The sequence below is a fragment of the Diplotaxodon limnothrissa genome, linkage group LG10 (genome assembly GCF_057381915.1).
Source record: "Diplotaxodon limnothrissa isolate DT_005_m linkage group LG10, D_limnothrissa_male_GT1.1, whole genome shotgun sequence".
NCBI lineage: Eukaryota > Metazoa > Chordata > Actinopteri > Cichliformes > Cichlidae > Diplotaxodon > Diplotaxodon limnothrissa.
The window spans coordinates 13,923,076-13,944,374 of NC_140605.1; the positions used below are offsets into that span (position 1 = coordinate 13,923,076).

Below are 21,299 nucleotides of genomic sequence, written 5' to 3' on the forward strand. Positions count from 1 at the left end.
TTTTTAGAACAATAAAAAGTGAAAACCGTAAGACCAGTAAGTTTTGAATTCCTCTTGAAAGATTTTCAGTAAACACTGATTCCCCAACAGCTTTAGGGACGCCATGTCACAGAAAGTATTTTAAGATGTGTGTACTGTAAGGGCATATAATTAAAGTTATTTGCGATAAATTTAGCAAATTTTGAGTTAATGTAGGAGTGATGGTTGCATTTGGCTAGTTGATTAAAATGGGCTACAACACAAAACCATAAAACTGTAGTGAATAGAGTATGAAGTATAGTCGAGACTGATTCGTTTTATTTTTATGGAATGAGTACGGGCAAAAATTCAATATCATTAAATTTATTGTAACTTAATACTCAAGCGCAAAGAAAATGACAGACGTTTGCGAATTACTAGTGAAAAATAGTGTACCTTTTGTAGCGAACTCCACTAATTCCTAGGTTTTAGGGAGTACCTGAATGCGTCACATTTATTCATCCGGGTCACTGGGACTTTCCGCAGTTTGGCTAGTCCAGTCTGCAGATCGCTGCAGTGCTTTACAGTAATGCAAATAAAAACAACCCTTACCCGAATATGTATATACTGCGTTTAATGAGTTAAAGTGTTTATTGTTTGACTTCGTAAAGTTAGTCTAGGGCCAGGGTAAAATATGTTTAAGTGTACGGATTTTAGTCACCGTATTACAAGTTGTTTTGTCTAGCTAATATGAGCTAACTTACTTAGCCTCATCTATTAGCATTCAGAAGATAAATCGAGCTGGCTAAATCAAAAGCTACAAAATCTAAAAAGAACTCAACGAAAGGTAAGTGGCAGTTGACTGGAGTTTTATTTTATTCACGTTTTACAGTCATAAGTTCAGGCTAGCTAACTAATATTTAGGTTAACTTTGTTTTGATTGTAGCGCAGCTAACCTAAAGTTAACAGGGTTCAGGTCACAGCTCATTTCTCATTTGTTTTAAAAATAAATGACAAAAAAACAGATTGAATGATGTTACTCTCTAATCTTGCGATTTTTTTTTGCTACTAATAAGCAATAGTAGGGACACTGAAATAAATATAGTACGTCTTGGCAGTAAAATGCAAAGAATTACGGAAATCAGTTTATGAAGACCGAGGAAATTAAATTAGGAGGTCCAAATGCTTAAACTCTAAATGTTGTCCTTGTAGGATGTCGGACTCGGACAGTGACGATGATCAGGATCGCCCTTTTTCTATAACTGGCTTCCTTTTTGGAAACATCAACGAAGATGGCCAGCTAGAAGATGACAGTGTTTTGGATAACGTAGGTGTTTGTGATACGTTTGTCTGCAGAAACATTTAGTAGCACGTTTAAGCTGGCAAACTTAAATTTTCTTCAACAGCTGTCTGCTTTTACTGTTCATTGAAATGTTTTGTTTCTGTCTTATTTCCTTATATCAGGAGTCCAAAAAGCATCTAGCTGGTTTGGGTACTCTGGGTCTGGGCTCACTTATTACAGAGATCACTGCCAATGAGGATGATGATAAGGAAGAAAACAGAGACCCTACCAGCGTGGATGCGGAAGGTGAGGTCACATATATGAAGCAAATTAGGAGCAGTATTGTGCAAAGTTTAAAATAATTGACCTTCTCCAGGTTGGGTGAAGAGCACTGAGGATGCAGTTGATTATTCTGACATCAGTGAAGTTGCTGAGGATGAGACAAAGAAGTACCGTCAGGCCATGGGGTCTCTGCAGCCCAGCAGGAAAACAGGTGATCAGCAATGTTACAGCTCTTACAATGCTTAACTGTGGAGACAATGAGGCTGGTATTGTTTGTACTTTGTCAGTAGATGATCAGTTAAAACAAATCTTTTGAACATTTTATGTCAGTTGAGGATTTTATGACATTTTAACATCCTTAAGGTGGATGCAGTCTTTGAAAAAACAATCCGGATATTAGATTTTTCTAACACTTACACAGGTAAAGGTTTGTTAATTAAGTTTGTAATTAAGTACGCCTCATGTTTCAGTGGCTTGTGGAATCACCTTTAGCAGCAGCAACTTGAGATAATAATCTTCTGTATGACTTTCAGTGTCTCACATCATTGTTGAGGAATTTTGGTTTAGTCTTCGTCAGCACGTTCCTTCAGTTCATTTAGGTTTGCAGACATGCTCCAGAATTTCAATTAGATTTAGGTCTGGACTTCACAACACCCTGATTCTTTTCTTTTGCAACAGTTCTGTTTTAGATTTGCTGCTGTTGTTAGGATCATTGTCCTGTTGCATGAGCCATTATTGGGCCAGCCTTTATCTGTCACACAAATGGCCTCATATTTGACTTTGGAATATTTTGCTGTACCGAGGAGATCACGGTTGACTTAATGACTGCAAGATGAGGTGTTTGTGCTAATATGTTTTGTTTGGTTTTGCCAAACATGGAACTGTGCATTATGGCCAAATATCTCCACATTTGTGTTGCACGGTCTGACCTTGGGGTGAGTTTTCTGGGACATCCCCTCCTGGGTAGATTATGGCATTGTGTTAACACACAACTGAAGTCATCAGCCAGTTACCCTTTTAATTCCTATGGAAACAGTAAGGATGTACTTAGTTTTTCACATGGCTGCATAGTCCTGTGTTTTTCCTCATGACTATGTTAATAAAAAATATTTTCAAACTCTTTATTCCTAGACGATGAGGATGACTATGATGCTGATTGTGAGGATATTGACTCTAAGCTCATGCCCCCTCCACCACCACCAACTCTTCCTACATCTAAGAAAGAGGAACCCTCCACTCAGAGCACAAATGGCAAGTACATAGTTGCTTGTGATTACTTCGTAAAAGTTTAATTGGGTTTGGATTAGTCTTTCTCGCAGAATGTATTATATTAAATTGCAATACATGTTTATTTTGATCAAATAATTTTCATCACAAACTTTGATGACCTCTACTGCTCAATTGATTTATTACTGTCACCTGCAGCAGTTGGGGAAGATGGGGATGGCATCATCCTGCCTTCCATCATCGCACCATCCTCTACAGCAGATAAGATTGACTTCAGCAGCTCCTCAGACTCTGAGTCAGAAACCGACCGTCCTTGTCAGGGTTCAGGGGCCGGTGGTTCTGCGGACATTCTCACACTCCCTCTGGCTGGCATCATGCAGAAAGATGCTGCCAAAGCGTTGCCAGGTGTCACAGAGCTCTTCCCAGAGTTTAGGCCTGGAAAGGTACAGCATCTTTATTTACACATACTTAAGGTTCATTTTTATCAACATTTTAAATTGAAGGAGATTATTAAATCCATTTCCTTGAATGTGCTGGCAGGTGCTCCGGTTCTTGCGCCTGTTTGGCCCTGGAAAGAATGTGTCATCGGTTTGGAGGAGCGCCCGCAGGAAAAAGAAGCGAAAACATAGAGACCATCAGCCTGGGACACCTCCTCCAGAAGGAGAACCATCAGAACAAAGCCAGGAGAAGAAATCTGGATGGGTTTATGAGTACGCTCTTCCTCCTCCTCCAGAGCAGTGCCTTTCTGATGATGAGGTAAGTCTTTGCTGCATGCTTGAGTAATATCAGCTCTTAGCAGTTTTTTCTCAGTATGTCAGGTTAATCAGCACTTTACATTCATTCTGCTTTGTCCAGATAACCATGATGGCTCCAGTAGAATCAAAGTTTTCACAAACATCTGGTGATGGGGACAAGGAGACAGAGTCTCGGCCTAAAGTAGCAGAATGGCGATATGGTCCAGCCCAGCTCTGGTACGACATGCTAGGGGTCTCTGAGGATGGAAGCAATTTTAACTATGGGTTCAAGCTTAAGGAAATGCAATCCAGTGAGCCTCAGAAGCAGGATACGCCTAATGAAATTACAGAGACTTCTCAAGAGGTATGCAGATACAGACATCTCTAGCAAAAGGAGGTAAATGATACTGATCATCCTGCTAAAGTTGTGAAATATATCCATAGGTCCAGATGCAGGAGGACAATGACATTGTCGATGGTAATGATGATGATGATGAAGATAAAGACAGAAAAGCTTTGGAAAATGAACTCTTCCTCATGGTGACTCAGCTGCAATGGGAGGATGATATAATTTGGAACGGGGAGGATGTGAAACACAAGGGTACCAAGACTCAGCGAGCCAGTCTTGCAGGATGGCTACCCTCTAGCATGACCCGTAATGCCAATGCTTACAACGCACAGCAGGGTAAGATAGCTGGAAAAATTCAGAAGTAAATCTTTGTGGGTCTTTTTTTTAATGCTAGCAGAATACAGTACTGTGGTGTGCTATTGTTGTACGAACATTGATAATTGATGGTGGAGGAGTCTGGTGTAATATTGAGTGTGTTTAAAAAAAGCTCTAATATCTGTTTAATTTTAAAGGTCTGACAAGAAGTAATTCTCAACTGGTCCCACCTACACCTCCACCCATGCCCAAAGCTGCTTCGATTTCTGGTTCGAAGCGGGACAAAAACAGCCACGATAATCAAGGTCAGTTTACGCTTTTGGTCACATTTCAGTCCTTCCTGTTTCAAGATAATTTCTCACTGTTTGTTTTTGACCCATTACAGCCTCCCAGGACGAAGACTGTCTTTGGTTCTCCATTTTTCCTATTGATAATGAAGAGTTGGTATACGGACGCTGGGAAGACAACATTATCTGGGATGACCAGGAGATGGATCACATGCTTGACCCACCTGTTCTTACACTGGATCCCAATGATGAGAATATAATTCTAGGTATAGTCAAAAATCTTTATCTGCCACTTCTTCTGTTATGTTTTCACTTGTTTTAGGCTTTTTTTTTTTTTTTTTATTAAATCTGTGTTATGCTGCTCTCACTTGAAGAAATTCCTGATGAAAAGGAGGAGACTACCTCCCACTCGCCATCAAAAGAGAATAAGAAGGAAACTGCAATCAAGAAGAGCCGCATCCTGCTGGGAAAAACGGGCGTGATAAAAGATGAGCCACAGCAGGTATGGGAAAGGCAATCTTGATAATTTGGTGCTGATTTGTACCGGAGATGTGGTTTGTTTGAAGAAAAAGGTGAAAATATCTAAGAGGGAATAAAAAGGGCTACATAAAAAAAGCACGACTGTAAAACGGAAATGCTCAGGAACATTTTTACACTTAAAAAATTGGAATTATAGAATAGCAGCACTTTGAGTGCTATGTATGCTTTCTCTCAACACAGAACATGTCCCAACCTGAGGTCAAAGACCCCTGGAATCTGTCCAATGATGAGTTCTATTACCCCAAACAGCAAGGCCTGAGGGGAACCTTTGGTGGCAACATCATTCAGGTAAATGGTAGTTTATAACAGTGAATATAAAGCTTAAAACAAATTGTGTTGTGTAATATGAAAACTTTTTGTCTTGTTGACAGCACTCCATCCCAGCCCTGGAGCTGCGGCAGCCCTTCTTTCCCACTCACATGGGACCCATGAAGCTTCGCCAGTTCCATCGTCCAACTCTGAAGAAGTACTCATTTGGAGCTGTGGCTCAGCCGGGTCCACACCCTGCTCAGCCTCTGCTCAAACACATAAAGAAGAAGGCCAAGGTATGTCCTCAAGCACTATTACACTGTGAGTGTAGAGATAAATATGTAGTGTTTAAATGTTGTCATTTTAGTGTTGATGTGTACTGAATATATAATCTTTTATAGATGCGAGAACAAGAGCGACAGGCAGCAGGAGGTGGAGACATGTTCTTCATGCGGACCCCGCAGGACTTGACAGGCAAAGACGGAGATCTGATTCTGGCTGAATACAGCGAAGAATACGCCCCTCTCATCATGCAAGTTGGCATGGCAACCAAAATCAAGAACTACTACAAAAGAGTGAGCTTGACATTGGATTTGTATTGTACTAACTTTGCACTTATGTTCTGCTCTGCTGAGAAAAGTGATTTTTAAAACATGATGAAATTCACCAGATCATCAAATTGTCATTTCTCACTCAATATTATGATGCTGTTACTGTGCTTTTCAGAAACCTGGAAAAGATCCTGGAGCACCCGATTGTAAATATGGAGAGACTGTGTACTGTCACACATCCCCTTTCCTGGGTTCTCTGCATCCCGGACAACTTCTTCAGGTCAGCACCGTATCAGCGAAATAACCAGATCTGTGCATATATATAAAATCTCTGTTCTGTGATCATGGCAAACTGTATGATGGTGTGCCTTTTCCTCAGGCTTTCGAGAACAACCTCTTCCGTGCTCCAATCTACCTTCACAAGATGCCCGAGACTGATTTCTTGGTTATACGAACACGACACGGCTACTACATTAGAGAGATTGTGGACATTTTTGTAGTTGGTCAGGAGTGCCCATTGTTTGAAGTTCCAGGGCCGAACTCCAAACGAGCCAATACTCACATCAGAGACTTCCTTCAGGTATTTTTATTTATATATTTCTTTTTTATTTAGAGCTCGGCTGTTGTCTGCACATAGCTGACCTATCACTTCTGTGTTCTGCAGGTGTTCATTTATCGCTTGTTCTGGAAGAGTAAGGACCGGCCGCGGAGAATCCGCATGGAGGATATAAAAAAAGCTTTCCCCTCACACTCAGAAAGCAGCATCAGGAAGCGACTTAAACTGTGTGCTGACTTCAAACGCACAGGTAGACTTCACACGTTTGACTGTGTCGATTGTTTAGTGATGATCATCATGGATTAGACTAACTTGTGTTGAGTCGGGGAAATATTTGGGGCATAAAAAGATTCTGTGCACTTTGAAGTTGCATGGGGTCAGCAGTGCGCGTGTGTGTATGTGCGCCTTGAAATGACAGAGTGATGAAATGATTTGTGTGCTTGTCCTCATGGCAGGAATGGACTCAAACTGGTGGGTGCTGAAGCCTGATTTCAGACTGCCAACAGAAGAAGAGATCAGGGCCATGGTTTCTCCGGAGCAGTGTTGCGCTTATTACAGCATGCTGGTAGCAGAGCAAAGGCTGAAGGTAACAGCTATTACCTACATGTATCTTCATTTGTATTTATTTAGTGTCTGTTTCATCAAGTTTTTTCACCCCTTAAGGATGCCGGATATGGTGAGAAATCCTTCTTTGCTCCAGAGGAAGAGAATGAAGAGGACTTTCAAATGAAGATTGATGATGAGGTATCAACTGAAACTCTTCCTCACAATAAAGTTAACTAATACAGACTTGAGATGACTCCATGCTGACTCTGTGTCACCCTGCAGGTGCGGACAGCTCCTTGGAACACAACCAGAGCCTTCATTTCTGCCATGAAGGGAAAGTGCCTGTTAGAGGTTACAGGTGTGGCTGATCCTACAGGGTGTGGAGAAGGTTTCTCCTATGTGAAAGTGCCCAACAAGCCCACTCAACAGAAGGTCTGAGTGTCTGAAGTCAAATTCTGCCGCCTCAGCGTTACTTATATGACATGTAATGCTGACAAGTTTGTTTCTGGTGATTTTGCAGGATGACAAAGAGCCACAACCAGTGAAGAAGACAGTCACAGGGACAGATGCTGATCTGAGGAGGCTCTCACTGAAGAATGCCAAGCAGCTGCTGCGCAAGTTTGGTGTGCCAGAGGAGGAGGTGAGACCAGGGTGATGTTCAAGCACTTTAAAGAGATGCGAGGCATTGTCAAACTTTTTCCTGATTAGGTTTGATCTGAACAACCAATAGAAACACAGAAAAGGCTTTAGTTTTAAGATTATTTTTAAAGGTTCTAAAGTGATCCTGTTTTTGTCTGTGTGTCAGATCAAGAAACTGTCACGTTGGGAAGTTATTGACGTGGTCAGGACCATGTCCACAGAGCAGGCACGCTCAGGCGAGGGACCCATGAGTAAGTTTGCCAGAGGGTCTCGTTTTTCTGTTGCTGAACACCAGGAGCGTTACAAGGAAGAGTGCCAAAGGATCTTTGACTTGCAGAACAAGTGAGTTTCCAGTACAGCATTATGAGTGTTTTATTCAGGATCCTGCCTCTGCACACTTTAACTTCTGTATCTTATTGCACCCCCACCTCAGAGTGTTGGAGTCTACAGAGGTGCTCTCAACAGACACAGACAGCAGTTCAGCAGAGGATAGTGACTTTGAGGAGATGGGTAAGAACATTGAGAACATGCTGCAGAACAAGAAGACCAGCACCCAACTTTCCCGTGAGAGGGAAGAGCAGGAGAGGAAGGAGCTGCAGAGGATGCTGATGGGTGAAGAGAGCGATCGTGACAAGGGGCGCAAAGAGCGGCGCAAAGGTATATGTAAGTGTCCTTTTGTGATATTAAACACAGTCTTAATGTTAAGGACAAAAAATTGAGTATATAACTGTGAACTTTACTTCTCTTCACTCTATAGCCAGTTCCTTGTCCACCAGCTCCCACAAAGATGATGACACATCCTCCGTCACCAGCCTGAACTCCTCGGCCACGGGACGCCGACTCAAGATCTATCGCACCTTCAGAGATGAAGACGGCAAAGAGTATGTGCGCTGTGAAACTGTGCGTAAAGCTGCAGTCATCGACGCCTACACCAGGATCAGAACCACCAAGGATGATGAATTCATGTGAGTGTGACTGTAATTAAAGTCAGTTTAATTAAAAAATAATTATTTGGTTCTTGGAGGTATCCCATCGGACTGGTTCTGTATTTATTGGTGCTATTATGTAACAGTTAAAATAAAGTAATTTTGACCCAGCAAAGTCTATGTTTATAGAGCTGTGGTTAACGCACAGAAACCAGTGATACCAGTGAGTATGACTCACAACTTTTTCGCGACTTTGTTTAAAATTCAAATTAGTTTTAATATTTTTGATACATCTGTTAAATATGCAGAAACCTTTTCTTGTTGGTGTTGTATGGTGTAACCAGAGGATTAATCTAATTCATGGGTATGGATTAAATTACTAAGAAGGAAAAAAAATGGACTGTCACTTAACTCAGACCTCTTTTTGTAAACCTGTGAATGTTAAAGGTCCTCGTTTTTCTTCTTTAAATCTTTTTGCAGACGAAAGTTTGCCCTCTTTGATGAGCAGCACAGAGAAGAGATGCGGAAGGAGCGCCGGCGTATTCAGGAGCAGCTGAGGAGGCTGAAGAGAAACCAGGAGAAGGATAAGATCAAGGGGCCTCCAGAGAAGAAGACCAAGAAGGTCAAAGAGAGACCAGACCTCAAGGTAAAAGTAAGCTTGCCGATTCAGTACTATATGCCTTTCTTTCACTTTTTCCTCACAAGCTTCATGGTAATGCACAAAATTCAAAACCTACAGCCAGTTTTCCTTGAACAGTTCTTCTACTTATAATATAGCCCTGCTAGATTATCCTCGTGTTCCTTAATGTTTTCCTCTTTTCCCTAGCTAAAGTGCGGTGCATGTGGCGCCATTGGACACATGAGAACAAACAAGTTCTGCCCACTTTACTATCAAACCAATGCCCCACCCTCCAACCCAGTCGCCATGACAGAGGAGCAGGAGGAGGAGCTGGAAAAGACAGTCATCCACAATGACAATGAGGAACTGATTAAGGTGGAGGGCACCAAGATTGTGCTGGGCAAACAGCTCATTGAAAGGTATAAAAAATTAGATTTAAATTTCCCATGTTTTGCAAACTATGTTTTACTCATTTGCTACATTTACAATAAATGGATCTGTGTCTAATTTGCTACAGTGCTGATGAGGTGCGCAGAAAGTCTTTGGTGCTCAAGTTCCCCAAACAACAGCTACCAGCAAAGAAGAAGAGACGTGTAGGCAGTGCAGTCCATTGTGACTATCTCAATGTAAGCATCCTTATACAGATTGTTGCCATACAACATTATGATGATGATGATGATAAAAACTTTACAAATAAAGGTCTTATATATTTATTCCTACATTACACACATCCATAAACACGTTATATGTGAACACAAGCCCAAAATAACGTATGAAAGACTAGGGAGAAGCTAACCTATAGATCTGAGTTTTCAGCTACCACTAATTAGCTGACCCGAAAGGCTTACAGCAGCGTGCCCTGCAAACTCATTCTTTTCTATGTTTTGTGCCACTCAATTAAAATTTTGTGCGCCAATTGGGGAGCATAGAAAGTCAAGCAGGGTGCACCGGCCAGAGCAACAGAAATTTGGGTCATTTGCTTGACCTAGCGGTTAACACAGTGTATGCCACCTGTGTGCATGCTATTTCCTGTGTGAAAGGGTCTTGGGGAAATGCTGTTGTAAAGTTTAGGAGCTACAGGTTGAAAAGAGTGGTTTCCACTGGATTTAAAATAAGAGTGTGGAACACTTGAACAGATGATCAGAGAGGCTGGCTGCTGTTACAAGGACTCAGCAGGCCTTCTTTGTAGGACAGGGGTGTCAAACATAAGGCTTGGGGCCAGAATTAGCCCGGCAAAGACTTCAATCTGGCCAACTGGACGACGCTGGTAAATGTGAAGGATGCATAGATTTTGAGCTTTTATCTATTATTTAATAAGTTTTAGAGCCTCTCTTTTGATAAAGAAGCCCCCTCAATTCCCATTCATACTAGAGCAAAGTAATAGATAAACAATTAAATGACAGAACATTCCTGTTTTTTCACCATCTGCTATATAATTTATTAATTATATTTTATTTTTTTACAGTGGGTTCACAGAAAAGCAATACATTATCTTTGAATTAACAAAGTCTTTTTATTTTATAATTACAGGACAGTCTGGGTAATGAACTACAAAAACCTTTCTGTAATATTACACATTTATAGTGTGTAAAATTTCCCTGGTCCAGCCCACTTAAGATCAAAGTAGTCTGTATTGGCCAACAATGTAAAATGAGTTTGACATCACTGTTTAAGGGCGTTATAAGTGAATACAATTGTAAAATGATCTGAATTTCACTGGATTGAAGGTGAGGGTCACTTTAATAGATGATTTAAGTCTTCTTTTTCTTTTTTCAGAAACCACACAAGGCCATCCACCGCAGGCGCACAGACCCCATGGTGACCTTGTCCTCTGTGCTAGAAAGCATCATCAATGACATGCGGGATCACCCCAATGTAAGAGGCGTCTACAACATGTTCACTTTACCTTAAAATTCTGTTCTTTGTTCCTATCCAGCTTCACCTTTATTACATCTACCTCTTCATTGTAGACATACCCGTTCCACACGCCAGTCAATGCCAAAGTTGTGAAGGACTACTATAAGATCATCACGCGGCCCATGGACCTGCAGACACTAAGGGAGAATGTGCGCAAGCGGATGTACCCGTCGAGGGAGGAGTTCCGTGAAGCAGTGGAGCTTATTGTCAAAAACAGTGCCACCTACAATGGTAGAGTTACAGGAACACACTTAACAGACTCAGCGTGGTTTCAGTGAGATTTCAAACCTTCATCAGTTCGTTGAGATGGCTTTCTGTTTTTGTCTCACCAGGGGCAAAACATCCAATAACGCAAGTTGCACAGTCCATGCTGGATCTGTGTGATGCTAAACTGAAAGAGGTGAGTGGATGTAAACATCATTGCCATGACCATGATTTGGTCTCCCCCCCCCCCCTTTTTTTTTTATTAGTTTCCTCATCAACTGTCAAATCTGTGTGTGTTTGCAGAAGGAGGACAGGCTGGTGAGGCTCGAGAAAGCCATCAACCCTCTGCTAGACGATGATGATCAGGTGGCCTTCTCCTTCATCTTGGACAACATTGTAACCCAGAAAATGATGGTGGTTCCTGATGTAAGTCACCTCCTTCAGTCGGTTTGAGAACAGTGATCAGTATAGAATCGGATAATAATCTAAGGCTCGTTCTTCCACTCTTCCCCTCTTTGTAGTCGTGGCCATTTCACCATCCCGTCAACAAAAAGTTTGTGCCGGATTATTATAAAGTTATTGTGAACCCCATGGATCTGGAGAATATCCGCAAGGTGAGAGGCTAACAGGATGTCAGACTTACCTAGAGTCATTTAATATTGGCAGCAGCATGAAGAAACACCCTGTTTGTGTGTCTGTGTTTAATTTCAACAGAACATCTCCAAACATAAATATCAGAACCGAGAGACATTCCTTTCAGATGTCAGTCTCATCCACACCAACAGCATCAAGTATAATGGTAAATGCTTTTATGGATCATTTTACCTCAGCATTTAATTTATCTTAAAAGAAGTTTGACTAACTTGACTATCTTGTGTGTCTTTGACAGGTTCAGACAGTCCTTACACCAAGACAGCTCTCGAGATTGTTAATGTGTGCAAGCAGACTTTGGCAGAGGTGTGTAGAGGATTCTTAGGGTGTTTTCACACCTGTAGTTTGTTTATACTGGAGCTGTTCACACTGAGAAAAATTCAGATGAACTCCAAGCAAAGTAAAATGTGTCACTACAAACCACATGACAATTTTCAGTCTGCTTTATGGCCAAATGTGTCTGGGCTGGGAGCACGTTTATCCAGGTGCTGTGTCATTTCGCAGCTAGTTGCTAGGCCATACAGACTTTCGCACATCTATAGTAGCCCAGAATACAAAGCATACATGGCTACAGGAAGTGGTTTTTAGCTCAACTTTTGCAACGTGCACCTTGTAGTTGGGTCAGATTGAGGTTGCCAAACAAGCTTCTCTGGAGTTCATTTGGAACTCCACACCCGAGTGCAATTACTGTGTTCACATCCGCACAACCAAACTGCACCAAAGTGGAAAACAAACCAGTTTAATTTAAACTAGCTAAACACTACAGGTGTGAAAACACCCTTACTTTGCCCTTTTGACGTTAAATAAGGCTGAGTTTGATTGAGCAGTTTCAAAGCAAAGTTAGGAGCAAATCAAAGGCAGTTTGACTCGTAGTTTTAAAAATGTTGCATTGACACAGAGTGGAAATGTGAAACCCGGGTGTGTAAAATCAGACTGTGAAATATTTGGAGTAATTACAGAATTGTGTTGCTTGTAATGTATTTTTAACAGATCTAAACAAGAAGAAAAAAAACAACCGCTTTAGAAATAGTCACCAATTATTGTGTTTGCAGTATGATGAGCACTTGACTCAATTGGAGAAAGACATCTCTACTGCTAAAGAGGCAGCTCTAGATGCAGCAGACCTAGAGAGTCTGGAGCCAATGACGCCTGGGCCATACACACCTCAGGTAAGACAGCATCCAGGGCCTAGTTCCTTTAGGCCAAACCAAGTACTCTAAACTTTTGTGCGTGCAGTAGCTTCCTTGCCACTCCTTGTATTGCTTCTCCTTCACTTGTTCTTTGCACTAACTCTCCTTTCCAGACTTTCACATTTCATTTGTACAATCTAGTTTCTTTACCGTAGTGTCTTCTTTTTCCCAACCTGTTCTTCTCCTTCGTTCCTGCCCTCTTTGCCGTGTCTCTTTGTCCGTGTCTCTGTGCGGTGTTGGCCAGCCTGCTGATTTGTTTGACAGCGGGGCTTCAGGGAGTCTGCCCAGAGAGCCCAGCAGCCTTTTCTCTGAAGGACCTCTAGTGGGTGGTCCAGAGAAGAGAGGGGGGCAGGTATGGAGAGACAGAAATAAGTCTTGCAGCCACATGCCCACCCCTCTTGTATCTATCCTCAAAGCATCCCGCTTCAGTAGGCATTTCTGTTGTACCACCTTCCACACAGGTGACAGTTTTTTTTCACCCTTGATTTGTTACCTGTCTGTGTGGCTGTTTTTACTCAAGTACTGCAGACCTGTCTGATTGATGTCTGATTGAGGCAAAGGGGCAAATTCATACTGCACTTTGACCTGATTCTGCAGACATTGTCCAGAGATCACATGTGAAAATGTCAACAGTAAACACCACAGTAAACAGTGACAGGCCATCTTTTAGATAAGTTTGTTTCCTGACCCTTTTCATTCTACCTCTCAGGGACGGCACAGCAGAAGACCAGGGGAAGAAGAGTCTGATGTGGATATTGAAGGCTTTGATGAGGATGACGATGGCAAACCCAAGACTCCTGCTCCTGTAAGAAATACAGATTTACTGATACTGAGCACATACACACAGATGTAAACTGCCTCCGTTCTTATTTACCTCATGTTTTTGTGACCTGTGTCTGAAGGCAGAGGATGCAGAAGGAGATCAGGAGTACGAGGACGATGACGAGGAGTTGTTGCTACCTCCTCGCAGGCGGGTGCATGACCAGGATGACGAGGAGGAAGAGGAGGAGGAAGAGGAGGGCGACGGAAGATCTAATCGCCCAGCTCAAGCTAGCGTGCTCTATCAGGATCTGCTCATGTCGGACGTAGAGGATGATGCCAGCGAAGAGGAGGGTGACAACCCGTTCTCTTGTAGGTTCACAATTATTCTCCAACGTTCAGAATCTAAATCTAAATCTGGTGGACACAGAATGTCTTTTTCTCTTGTAAAATGTCCTGATGAAATGCGTCTCACCCTCCAGCCATACAACTATCGGAGAGCGGCAGTGACTCGGACAGAGAGGTTGATGTGCGACCTGCGCCTCCACGGAGAACTCAGGAGACGGCCCGCATGGGCATGGAGCAGGACGAAAGTATGATGTCATACGAAGGGGATGGGCCTGATGGGCCACACATGGAAGACAGCAATGTCAGGTACAGCAGACCAACTGACCACAGTGAAAACATAAGAATGTAAATGATGGCAGTCTCCTTATCACAAAAGTGCATCTGGAAATGAGGATTTTAATGAGGGAAAAAATGACATTTAAAGCTTAATTTTCATTGTCATGAAGTATTTAAATAGTTTTATCGTATGCATATCTGTACCACTGAATCATTCCATGTCCTGATGTTATTTTAAAATCTCTTTCCTTGGTTTTCATCTCAGCTACGGCAGCTACGAGGAGACGGAGAGTCAGAGTCAGATGCAGCCATCTAGTTTGGGAAATGGAGAAGAATACGGCATCAGCGAGGAGGAGGAAGACGAAGAAGACGAGGCACGGAGGAGAGGCCCAGCTGTGCTCTCTCAGGTCCAGCTCAGCGAAGATGAAGAGAGCGAAGAGTTCAGATCTATTGGGGGCGAGAGCGACATGGACTCTGACAATTAGCTTCTTTCGATTTCTTCTTCTGCTTCTTTTGCTCCAGAATCACGAAAACTGAAACAGTTTTAAAAATGAGGAAATGAGATCTTAGGTAAATATGTGTACAGTGTTATTTTGTAAATGACCGTGTTAAACCAATTGTAGAAAAAAAACTGCACCTTGTAAATTTCAGTTTGTCTTTTTATATATGGTTTCTTTGTTTTATCCCATTTTGCTTCAGTTAAATGTTATGGAAGCTTCTTTCCATCACTCAAAAAATAAACATTTTTTACCACCTGTCAGTCAAAAGTTAGTTACTTTAGAGAGTTGACTTAATCAGAGGTTTGAGTTAATATGCGATAATAATCCATTTTGAGGTCAACCAAAAACTTTGGCCAAGCAAAAAGTGTTTGGGGTTTCTTTCAGTTGGTGGGGAAGAGCTTCCACAATATCCCAAATTCACAATAAAGGAAGAAAAAAATGAAGACACAATTTTCTTTGTTTTTTTCTAATACTAAATAAGCTGTAGCTCCTCTTTCTCAGTTTTGCTTATTGAATGAACATAATTCCAGTAAGAAGTGATTGAGAGGGATTCAGATCCATGCAGTTCAACTTCCCTTTTGATATGTTAATATTTAACTCGTGTTAATATTTGTCCAATCCACTAGTCATTTATCATCAAACATAAAGTAAAAGCGATGGAAAGTAATCATTGAGGTGGAATATGACAGGACTTTAATGACTGTGGTTACAGTTGGAAAATTGTTGTAGATATTTTGACACACCAACAAAAAACAATTATAAATAAAACAAGCGCAAGCTGATCAAATAATTACACTTCTGTATGCATTTCATTTTTCTCAACTATGTGGTGTTCTTATAGTGCCTGACGTTTAGTGACACACTGGAGCTGCTGTTAAGTGAATTCACGAACAAGGTCATAAACACAGTGAACAGCAGAGGGTACTCCAGCACACACTGAATGTCAGGTTTCATTATCTCAGCTACTATAACGCACTCATTTATTTACTATTACCATGATAAGCATCTGCACAGTGGCTTTTGTCTCCTATTTTAATTGAAAATGAGACATCATTAATAAAAAGAAAGGTCAATGTAAAGTCCACTGGGCCCGAGCTGACATATAGGAACATAAAATGGAGAAATACACCATCCCCTACAAACTCAAAGATAACTCCATGGCAAGTGCACAAGCTGGTGTTTGGGTAAGGATTCGGGTTACTCTGAAAAATCTAGGAGAAATATGTCAATTGGGTTAAAATAAATCATGCTCAGCGATACAAAAACATTAGCAAACAAAGGTGGCCTCTGAAGTAGTGAAGCTGCACCAACCCACATCTCTGTTTCCTGGAAACGCTTTGTTTGTGATGTCAGATTGTTTAACAACTCCAACTACTACGTAAAGGATACCCGTTTAGTGTTTCGTACTTGACGATGACAGACGGCACACTTCCTGTTGCAACAGCTCTGCAGAGAGCTGCTCATTCAGCTCATCGACCACACTGATGTCTATATTCATACTTGTAATCTATGCATGGTAGTTTGTGTACATGAGCTGTAGCATGCTTGCAAAGCCACTGATAATACAACCTACTGGCTCTACTGTCAGTATTTCTAAGATGTCTCATATGGGTGAATTTATAGGATATCAGTGCTCCTTACTTTTCTACATTCCTGTGACTTTAACACAAAACTTAAAAACCACATGATTTAGAGCACTGTGGTTGTGTCTGCCTGCCATTTACCAAGAATCTCTTACTGAGAAAGATGAACTAGATCTTTGCACATGTAACTGAAAAAGCATATGTTTGCCCAGAGCAGCATACCACAAAGGATTCTAATATAGGCCCAAATTCTTTCACAATCTAAATGTATTCATGAGATTGCAGAGGCTTATCAGCCACAGAAGTAAATAATTACATTGCATCACATAATTATTATTTTATCCCAGGTAAACCCACAGGGTAAATCTTTTATCTCTGAACAGGCAAATTTCTGCCCCAAGCTACAGTGGTTAGCCTCTCAGGTGAGGTAAAAACACATCTGTGGACAGACAAGCATCCTTTAGCAGACTGAGGAATCCGGCAGGGGCTGAGCGAGTGAGACCTGTTCATCTTCTTCACGGCCGCTGTCCGGACTGATGAGCTTTTCATCGACTGCAACAAGCTGCCAGAGTTCAATGAAGCTGGGGAAAATGATGGCAACCAGCAACTTAAGCCCTCCCCCTTGGCAGATGACAGATCTGGGAAAGAATGAATGAATTAAAAAATAAGAAAATGGCTCACATGTAGTCATTAAGATGCAGAGTTTCATATTTTGCACATATTTTCTGGTTAAGAAATAAAAACAAATAATTGATCTAAACCTGATGGAAGGTAAGCGGTTTGGTCAGCAGGTTGGCAGTCGTCGATGTCTAAACTTCGGCTGTTCCTAACAGCCTGGAGGGAGCGGAGGCTGGTACGCAGGGGCGACCTCGTCCTGCCTGGTGATGCTGCTGCTGCTGCAAAAAACACACTGAGCTCACACCGAGGTAGTATAACCTCTAGCATCTGCTGATGTTTTGGAGCTATTTTACAAAAAAAGTTTCTCAAATGAAATGTGGAAAATGCACGACATGTACCATAAGAGAAAATCAAAAATAGGAGTTCTGCCTTGTGTTTTACTCCTTCTTGTTATTTATTTTATATCTTGTTTGTACCTCACTGTCAACCTATATAAAGCTGTCTGATGAACAGAAAGCTCTCAGCTTCAAAAACTGTTGAGACCATGTCACAAAGAAATAAAAAGAAAGAAGATCCTATCAGTCGTCTACAGTGAGTAAATCTCACTGTAATCCTTTCATAGCACAAGAAAATCAATCACTTACACTGACAGTATAAACATGCCTGACTTTGTGTACCTTGGTTCTGGGCGCGTTTAAGCAGCTTGAATTGGGTGACTTGTTGATGAAGTCTGGATGGTCTGGGACTGTGGCAGCACTCCTTAACTGCTGATATGGAAGAAGTTTCGGATTTATTTCCTGGAGTTGAGTAAGCAGTGTTTTCACCAGTGGTGTTAAACGAGGGTGGAAGCATCAATGGAGCCTCAGGGTTTCTCCTCTGTGAAGCAGTGGAAGGCATCGAGACAAAGTCCTGCCTCAAACCTGAAAAATATGTACATGTTATTGACTCTCAATCAAACCTTTAAGTAGCATGCTATATCACTACAAATATTTATTTTCTATACTCACTGGCTTCCTGCAGTTGAGCCATGATGCGGACATCTTGTAGCCTGTAGCTCTTTGTTACGACATCGAGGGAGATGCTTGGCTCACTGTGACCTGTGATTAATAAATTCATAAATTGAAGACATGCACTTCAGTCTCTCAGAGGAATACCTTTTTTTTTGTTTCTACTTTTCTGTGTGCACAATATCCTCAGGAAATCAGGAAGTGTGGCTGTAATTACTGTACGTCATATATTGCATATACTGCTGAATTTTTGCAGCTTGTCAAATATACCCGAGTCACACTTGAGGAAGTTGTGCCTTGTCTTATCTCAATTATAACAACCACACCCCCAAAAGATACCCAAACAACCAAACTGCGATGAGGAATAGATAGAAAATGACCATAAAGTCTTACAGAGCAATATCAAAGCATAGACCCAATATGCAATACAAACAAACCACAAATTATATATGCATGCTGTCTATTTGCTTTATGTCTTTGTGTCTTAATCCTCTGACAGATTTTTAAGCTTCATCATTTTTTTTTCCACCAGCATATTCATCGCTTTAAGTCAGTTAACTCTGAGCTGACATAAACACACATCTGCATGTGAATATCCAGAATCTGCAGCAGGGAAGGGGACAATATTTTGTCAACTGGAAGCTTCCCACTTTCTGTTTGTAGTTCATTCGTAGTCCGAGTGCTACTGACCAATCACAGTTGAGTAGGTAAGGCTACAGGCAAGTCAACAGTCCCCGTGGAGACCAAAAGAGGGATCACATTTCAACAAAATGCAATCTTTTGAACAATCTGCAACTAACTGCACATTTATCATCTGATGACAAGCATTTTGTTTATTAGCTTTATTTTTTTTTTAAAAATCTATCTTCACTGATGACCAGGACAGAAGAAAAAAATCCACAGTTGTCCCAAGAAGGTAAGTCGGCAGACTAGCTGATGGGTTACTAGGTTGTGTTTGTGCTTTTTTGTGCATGACCTGACACTGACACAACACAAGGCTGCACATGAAACAGACAGTTAGTTAACGAACTAAAACAACTGACATAAATTAAAGCTAACTTTATCCAAAGCTTATAAAAAAACTACATCATGTGTAGCTGTGCTGGAGTGTAAAGGTCATCTGTGTGTGTAGAAAAGAATGTAAGATAATGACTCAGGTTTCATGGTTGAAGTTCAGAGTATAACTTTTTAAAAAAGATATTACCTGAACTGTCAGATGTATTTGCTGCTGCACTGGCAGAGGTTTTATTCACAGAGGAGCCCACAGGGACCCTGGCAGCATGATAGGAAACTGCAGGACGTTTGTGGAGCTCACGTCTTGATCCTGACAATACAAAAAGTGAATGCCATTAAAGGAATCCTCTTTTATATCAAGGATATTTGTAAGATAATGAGTGTGTGAGTGAGTCTGTAGCGCTTGCTTGCCTTGATCCAGCATTTTTATCAGTGCACGGCATGCAGCTTCCATCTCAGGGCTGGGATTATCAAGAACATGTCGACACCATTTAAAAGCAGATTCCTTTTTCTCCACAGACGAATGCTTCCTTGGAGACTCGTATAGCCTGTGAGGAATAAGACGTTACGACTATGTAAAGAAGAGATCTGTTCAGAAGAGCTTTTAATACTGAAGAGTGCTCAGATTGAACTGTCCTGAGAAGCAGCCACCTCAAAGTCTTTAACGTCTCTTTAGAAGTGCACAAATTCAGGTTCATGTCTCTGTCATAACTCAGACTAGAAACAAGCTAAATAAAATGAAATACTTCTACATCACAAGCTGCACTGTCAGAGAATATCACTGTACATCTGATGGCATTTACCAGCTCTCCTCATCCTGCTCTTCATCCGCTATGTCAAGGATTTCCACCAGGTCCAAAGCAGTCTCTTCTTCCTGCAACTCTTCACTGTCCCAAGAGTGTTTTTCACAGCTATAATTGTGCAACATCCTGCTGGTGGCACAGTAAGGCAAGGGTGGATTGCACCCAGATTTCAAACTGTCCAGTCTTATTCTAGCATCCATAGCAAAAGACCCACTGCTATAGCTTTTCACTCTTGCCGGTTCAATATCGGCCCAGATGTTGCAGTATGCATCTGATTTACCCTGCGGCCACATACAGCTGCTTTTCAAATCACTAAAGAGAAAGTGGTGGTTCACACTTGTAGGTGGTAAATAGTATTGGCTCCAATCGCTCATCGTATGGTCCTGGAGTTCCATTTTCTGTGTGAAATCTTCAAATCTGCGTCTTTGAGCTCTCGTCCACTCTTACTCCTCCTTAATGAGGGTAGCTTCCAAACCGGGCTCTCACAACACCAGGCTAAAGGTTGGTTTAAACACAACTCTTTTTAAAAATTGTTCTACACATACAGCAACTGTAGCTTGACTTTACCTTCTGCTGACCCAGATTTATTGAGTGGAGCTGTTAAGTATAGACACGCAACAGATTGGATGGATTTAGGAAAGCATCACGAGCTTATGTGGATTAGAATCCACGAGTTGGCATTCAGGATCACACCATCAAGACTTACATGTGCGGGCAAAAAGATGCTGCAACTATTTCTGTGATTTCTCAGATGAGCTCAACACTACTTCACAGGAAAGATGTCCTCTCTGTGTGGTCATTACAGCTGTATATACTGTGCTGTTGCTACTGCTGAATGTTTGCAGTTAACAGCTGATCAAATGTACCTGAGGCACGGTAGAGAAAGTTGTGTTGAAAAGGGTGGTCAGATGCTCTCTTTTGTGCAGACAGATTAATAAGAAGGTTTGGGGTTTCCCTTACAACCATGTGAAGATCAATAACTCTCACTTACACTTGTGCATTTTTATGCAGTATGTTTGCAGAAGGCTAAGCCTTTTAGGAACATAAACCAACATCTAACTTTTTTTTAAAAAAAGAAGCAATAATGCAAATTTAGTAGCTCCACAACATCTGCCCTATAATAAATTTAACTAATGATCCTAGTATTTAAATAAAAAAAGACAAGAAAACAAAAGAATTATAAACCTGATTAAAGTGGAAAATCATATTGAGTCCATTCCAAATTATTTTTTTAGAGTATCTTCAGTATACAGTCAATCACATACAGAAAGGTTCAAATTCTCTTATCATTGTTCGGTGTGATTAGGTGTGACATAAGTAGGCTATGTGAACAGTACAGGTGGGGCACATAAGCTCGTTTGTTGAGAAA

General features: G+C 41.3%; 2 protein-coding genes across 7 annotated transcripts; one reads left to right on the plus strand and one right to left on the minus strand.

Annotated features, from left to right (window-relative positions):
• Positions 1 to 520: 520 nt before the first annotated feature.
• taf1 (TAF1 RNA polymerase II, TATA box binding protein (TBP)-associated factor) lies at positions 521 to 15,005 on the plus strand. 5 transcript variants are annotated; one of them, XM_085364426.1, is made up of 41 exons: positions 521 to 805; positions 1,171 to 1,285; positions 1,423 to 1,546; positions 1,617 to 1,733; positions 2,654 to 2,773; positions 2,948 to 3,192; positions 3,290 to 3,505; positions 3,605 to 3,847; positions 3,928 to 4,168; positions 4,345 to 4,452; positions 4,533 to 4,700; positions 4,809 to 4,936; positions 5,155 to 5,262; positions 5,346 to 5,519; positions 5,625 to 5,798; positions 5,950 to 6,054; positions 6,154 to 6,354; positions 6,439 to 6,580; positions 6,786 to 6,916; positions 6,994 to 7,074; positions 7,159 to 7,308; positions 7,397 to 7,516; positions 7,682 to 7,857; positions 7,949 to 8,178; positions 8,273 to 8,480; positions 8,922 to 9,093; positions 9,268 to 9,479; positions 9,578 to 9,686; positions 10,837 to 10,935; positions 11,031 to 11,208; positions 11,310 to 11,377; positions 11,485 to 11,607; positions 11,703 to 11,795; positions 11,896 to 11,980; positions 12,071 to 12,138; positions 12,885 to 13,001; positions 13,267 to 13,374; positions 13,732 to 13,827; positions 13,925 to 14,153; positions 14,264 to 14,435; positions 14,671 to 15,005. In XM_085364426.1, the coding sequence occupies exons 2-41, from the start codon at positions 1,172 to 1,174 to the stop codon at positions 14,888 to 14,890; spliced, it is 5,973 nt and encodes a 1,990-aa protein (XP_085220552.1). In that variant the 5' UTR covers positions 521 to 805; position 1,171; the 3' UTR covers positions 14,891 to 15,005. The 5 variants fall into 5 exon arrangements, with proteins under 5 accessions (XP_085220552.1, XP_085220553.1, XP_085220554.1 ...); XM_085364427.1 differs by having other exon boundaries at positions 8,922 to 9,087; XM_085364428.1 differs by lacking the exon at positions 13,267 to 13,374.
• Positions 15,006 to 16,857: 1,852 nt separating this feature from the next.
• Positions 16,858 to 20,325, minus strand: LOC146624012 (SLAIN motif-containing protein-like). 2 transcript variants are annotated; one of them, XM_085363600.1, is made up of 7 exons: positions 19,931 to 20,325; positions 19,539 to 19,675; positions 19,318 to 19,437; positions 18,114 to 18,203; positions 17,784 to 18,026; positions 17,250 to 17,378; positions 16,858 to 17,126 (listed from the first exon to the last, which is right to left on the minus strand). In XM_085363600.1, exons 1-7 carry the CDS (start codon positions 20,323 to 20,325, stop codon positions 16,858 to 16,860), a joined length of 1,383 nt encoding a protein of 460 aa, XP_085219726.1. The 2 variants fall into 2 exon arrangements, with proteins under 2 accessions (XP_085219726.1, XP_085219725.1); XM_085363599.1 differs by having other exon boundaries at positions 17,250 to 17,384.
• Between the last annotated feature and the right edge of the window lie 974 nt (positions 20,326 to 21,299).

Coding starts and splice junctions, on each gene's coding strand:
- taf1 (XM_085364426.1), top strand. CDS start 1,172: ATGTCGGACTCGGACAGTGACGATGATCAGGATCGCCCTTTTTCTATA. Junction 3,506..3,604: donor AGTGCCTTTCTGATGATGAG/GTAAGTCTTTGC, acceptor TGCTTTGTCCAG/ATAACCATGATGGCTCCAGT. Junction 6,055..6,153: donor ATCCCGGACAACTTCTTCAG/GTCAGCACCGTA, acceptor CCTTTTCCTCAG/GCTTTCGAGAACAACCTCTT.
- LOC146624012 (XM_085363599.1), bottom strand. CDS start 20,325: ATGGAACTCCAGGACCATACGATGAGCGATTGGAGCCAATACTATTTA. Junction 19,676..19,930: donor GAGCAGGATGAGGAGAGCTG/GTAAATGCCATC, acceptor TATTCCTCACAG/GCTATACGAGTCTCCAAGGA. Junction 18,027..18,113: donor GGCTCAACTGCAGGAAGCCA/GTGAGTATAGAA, acceptor CATATTTTTCAG/GTTTGAGGCAGGACTTTGTC.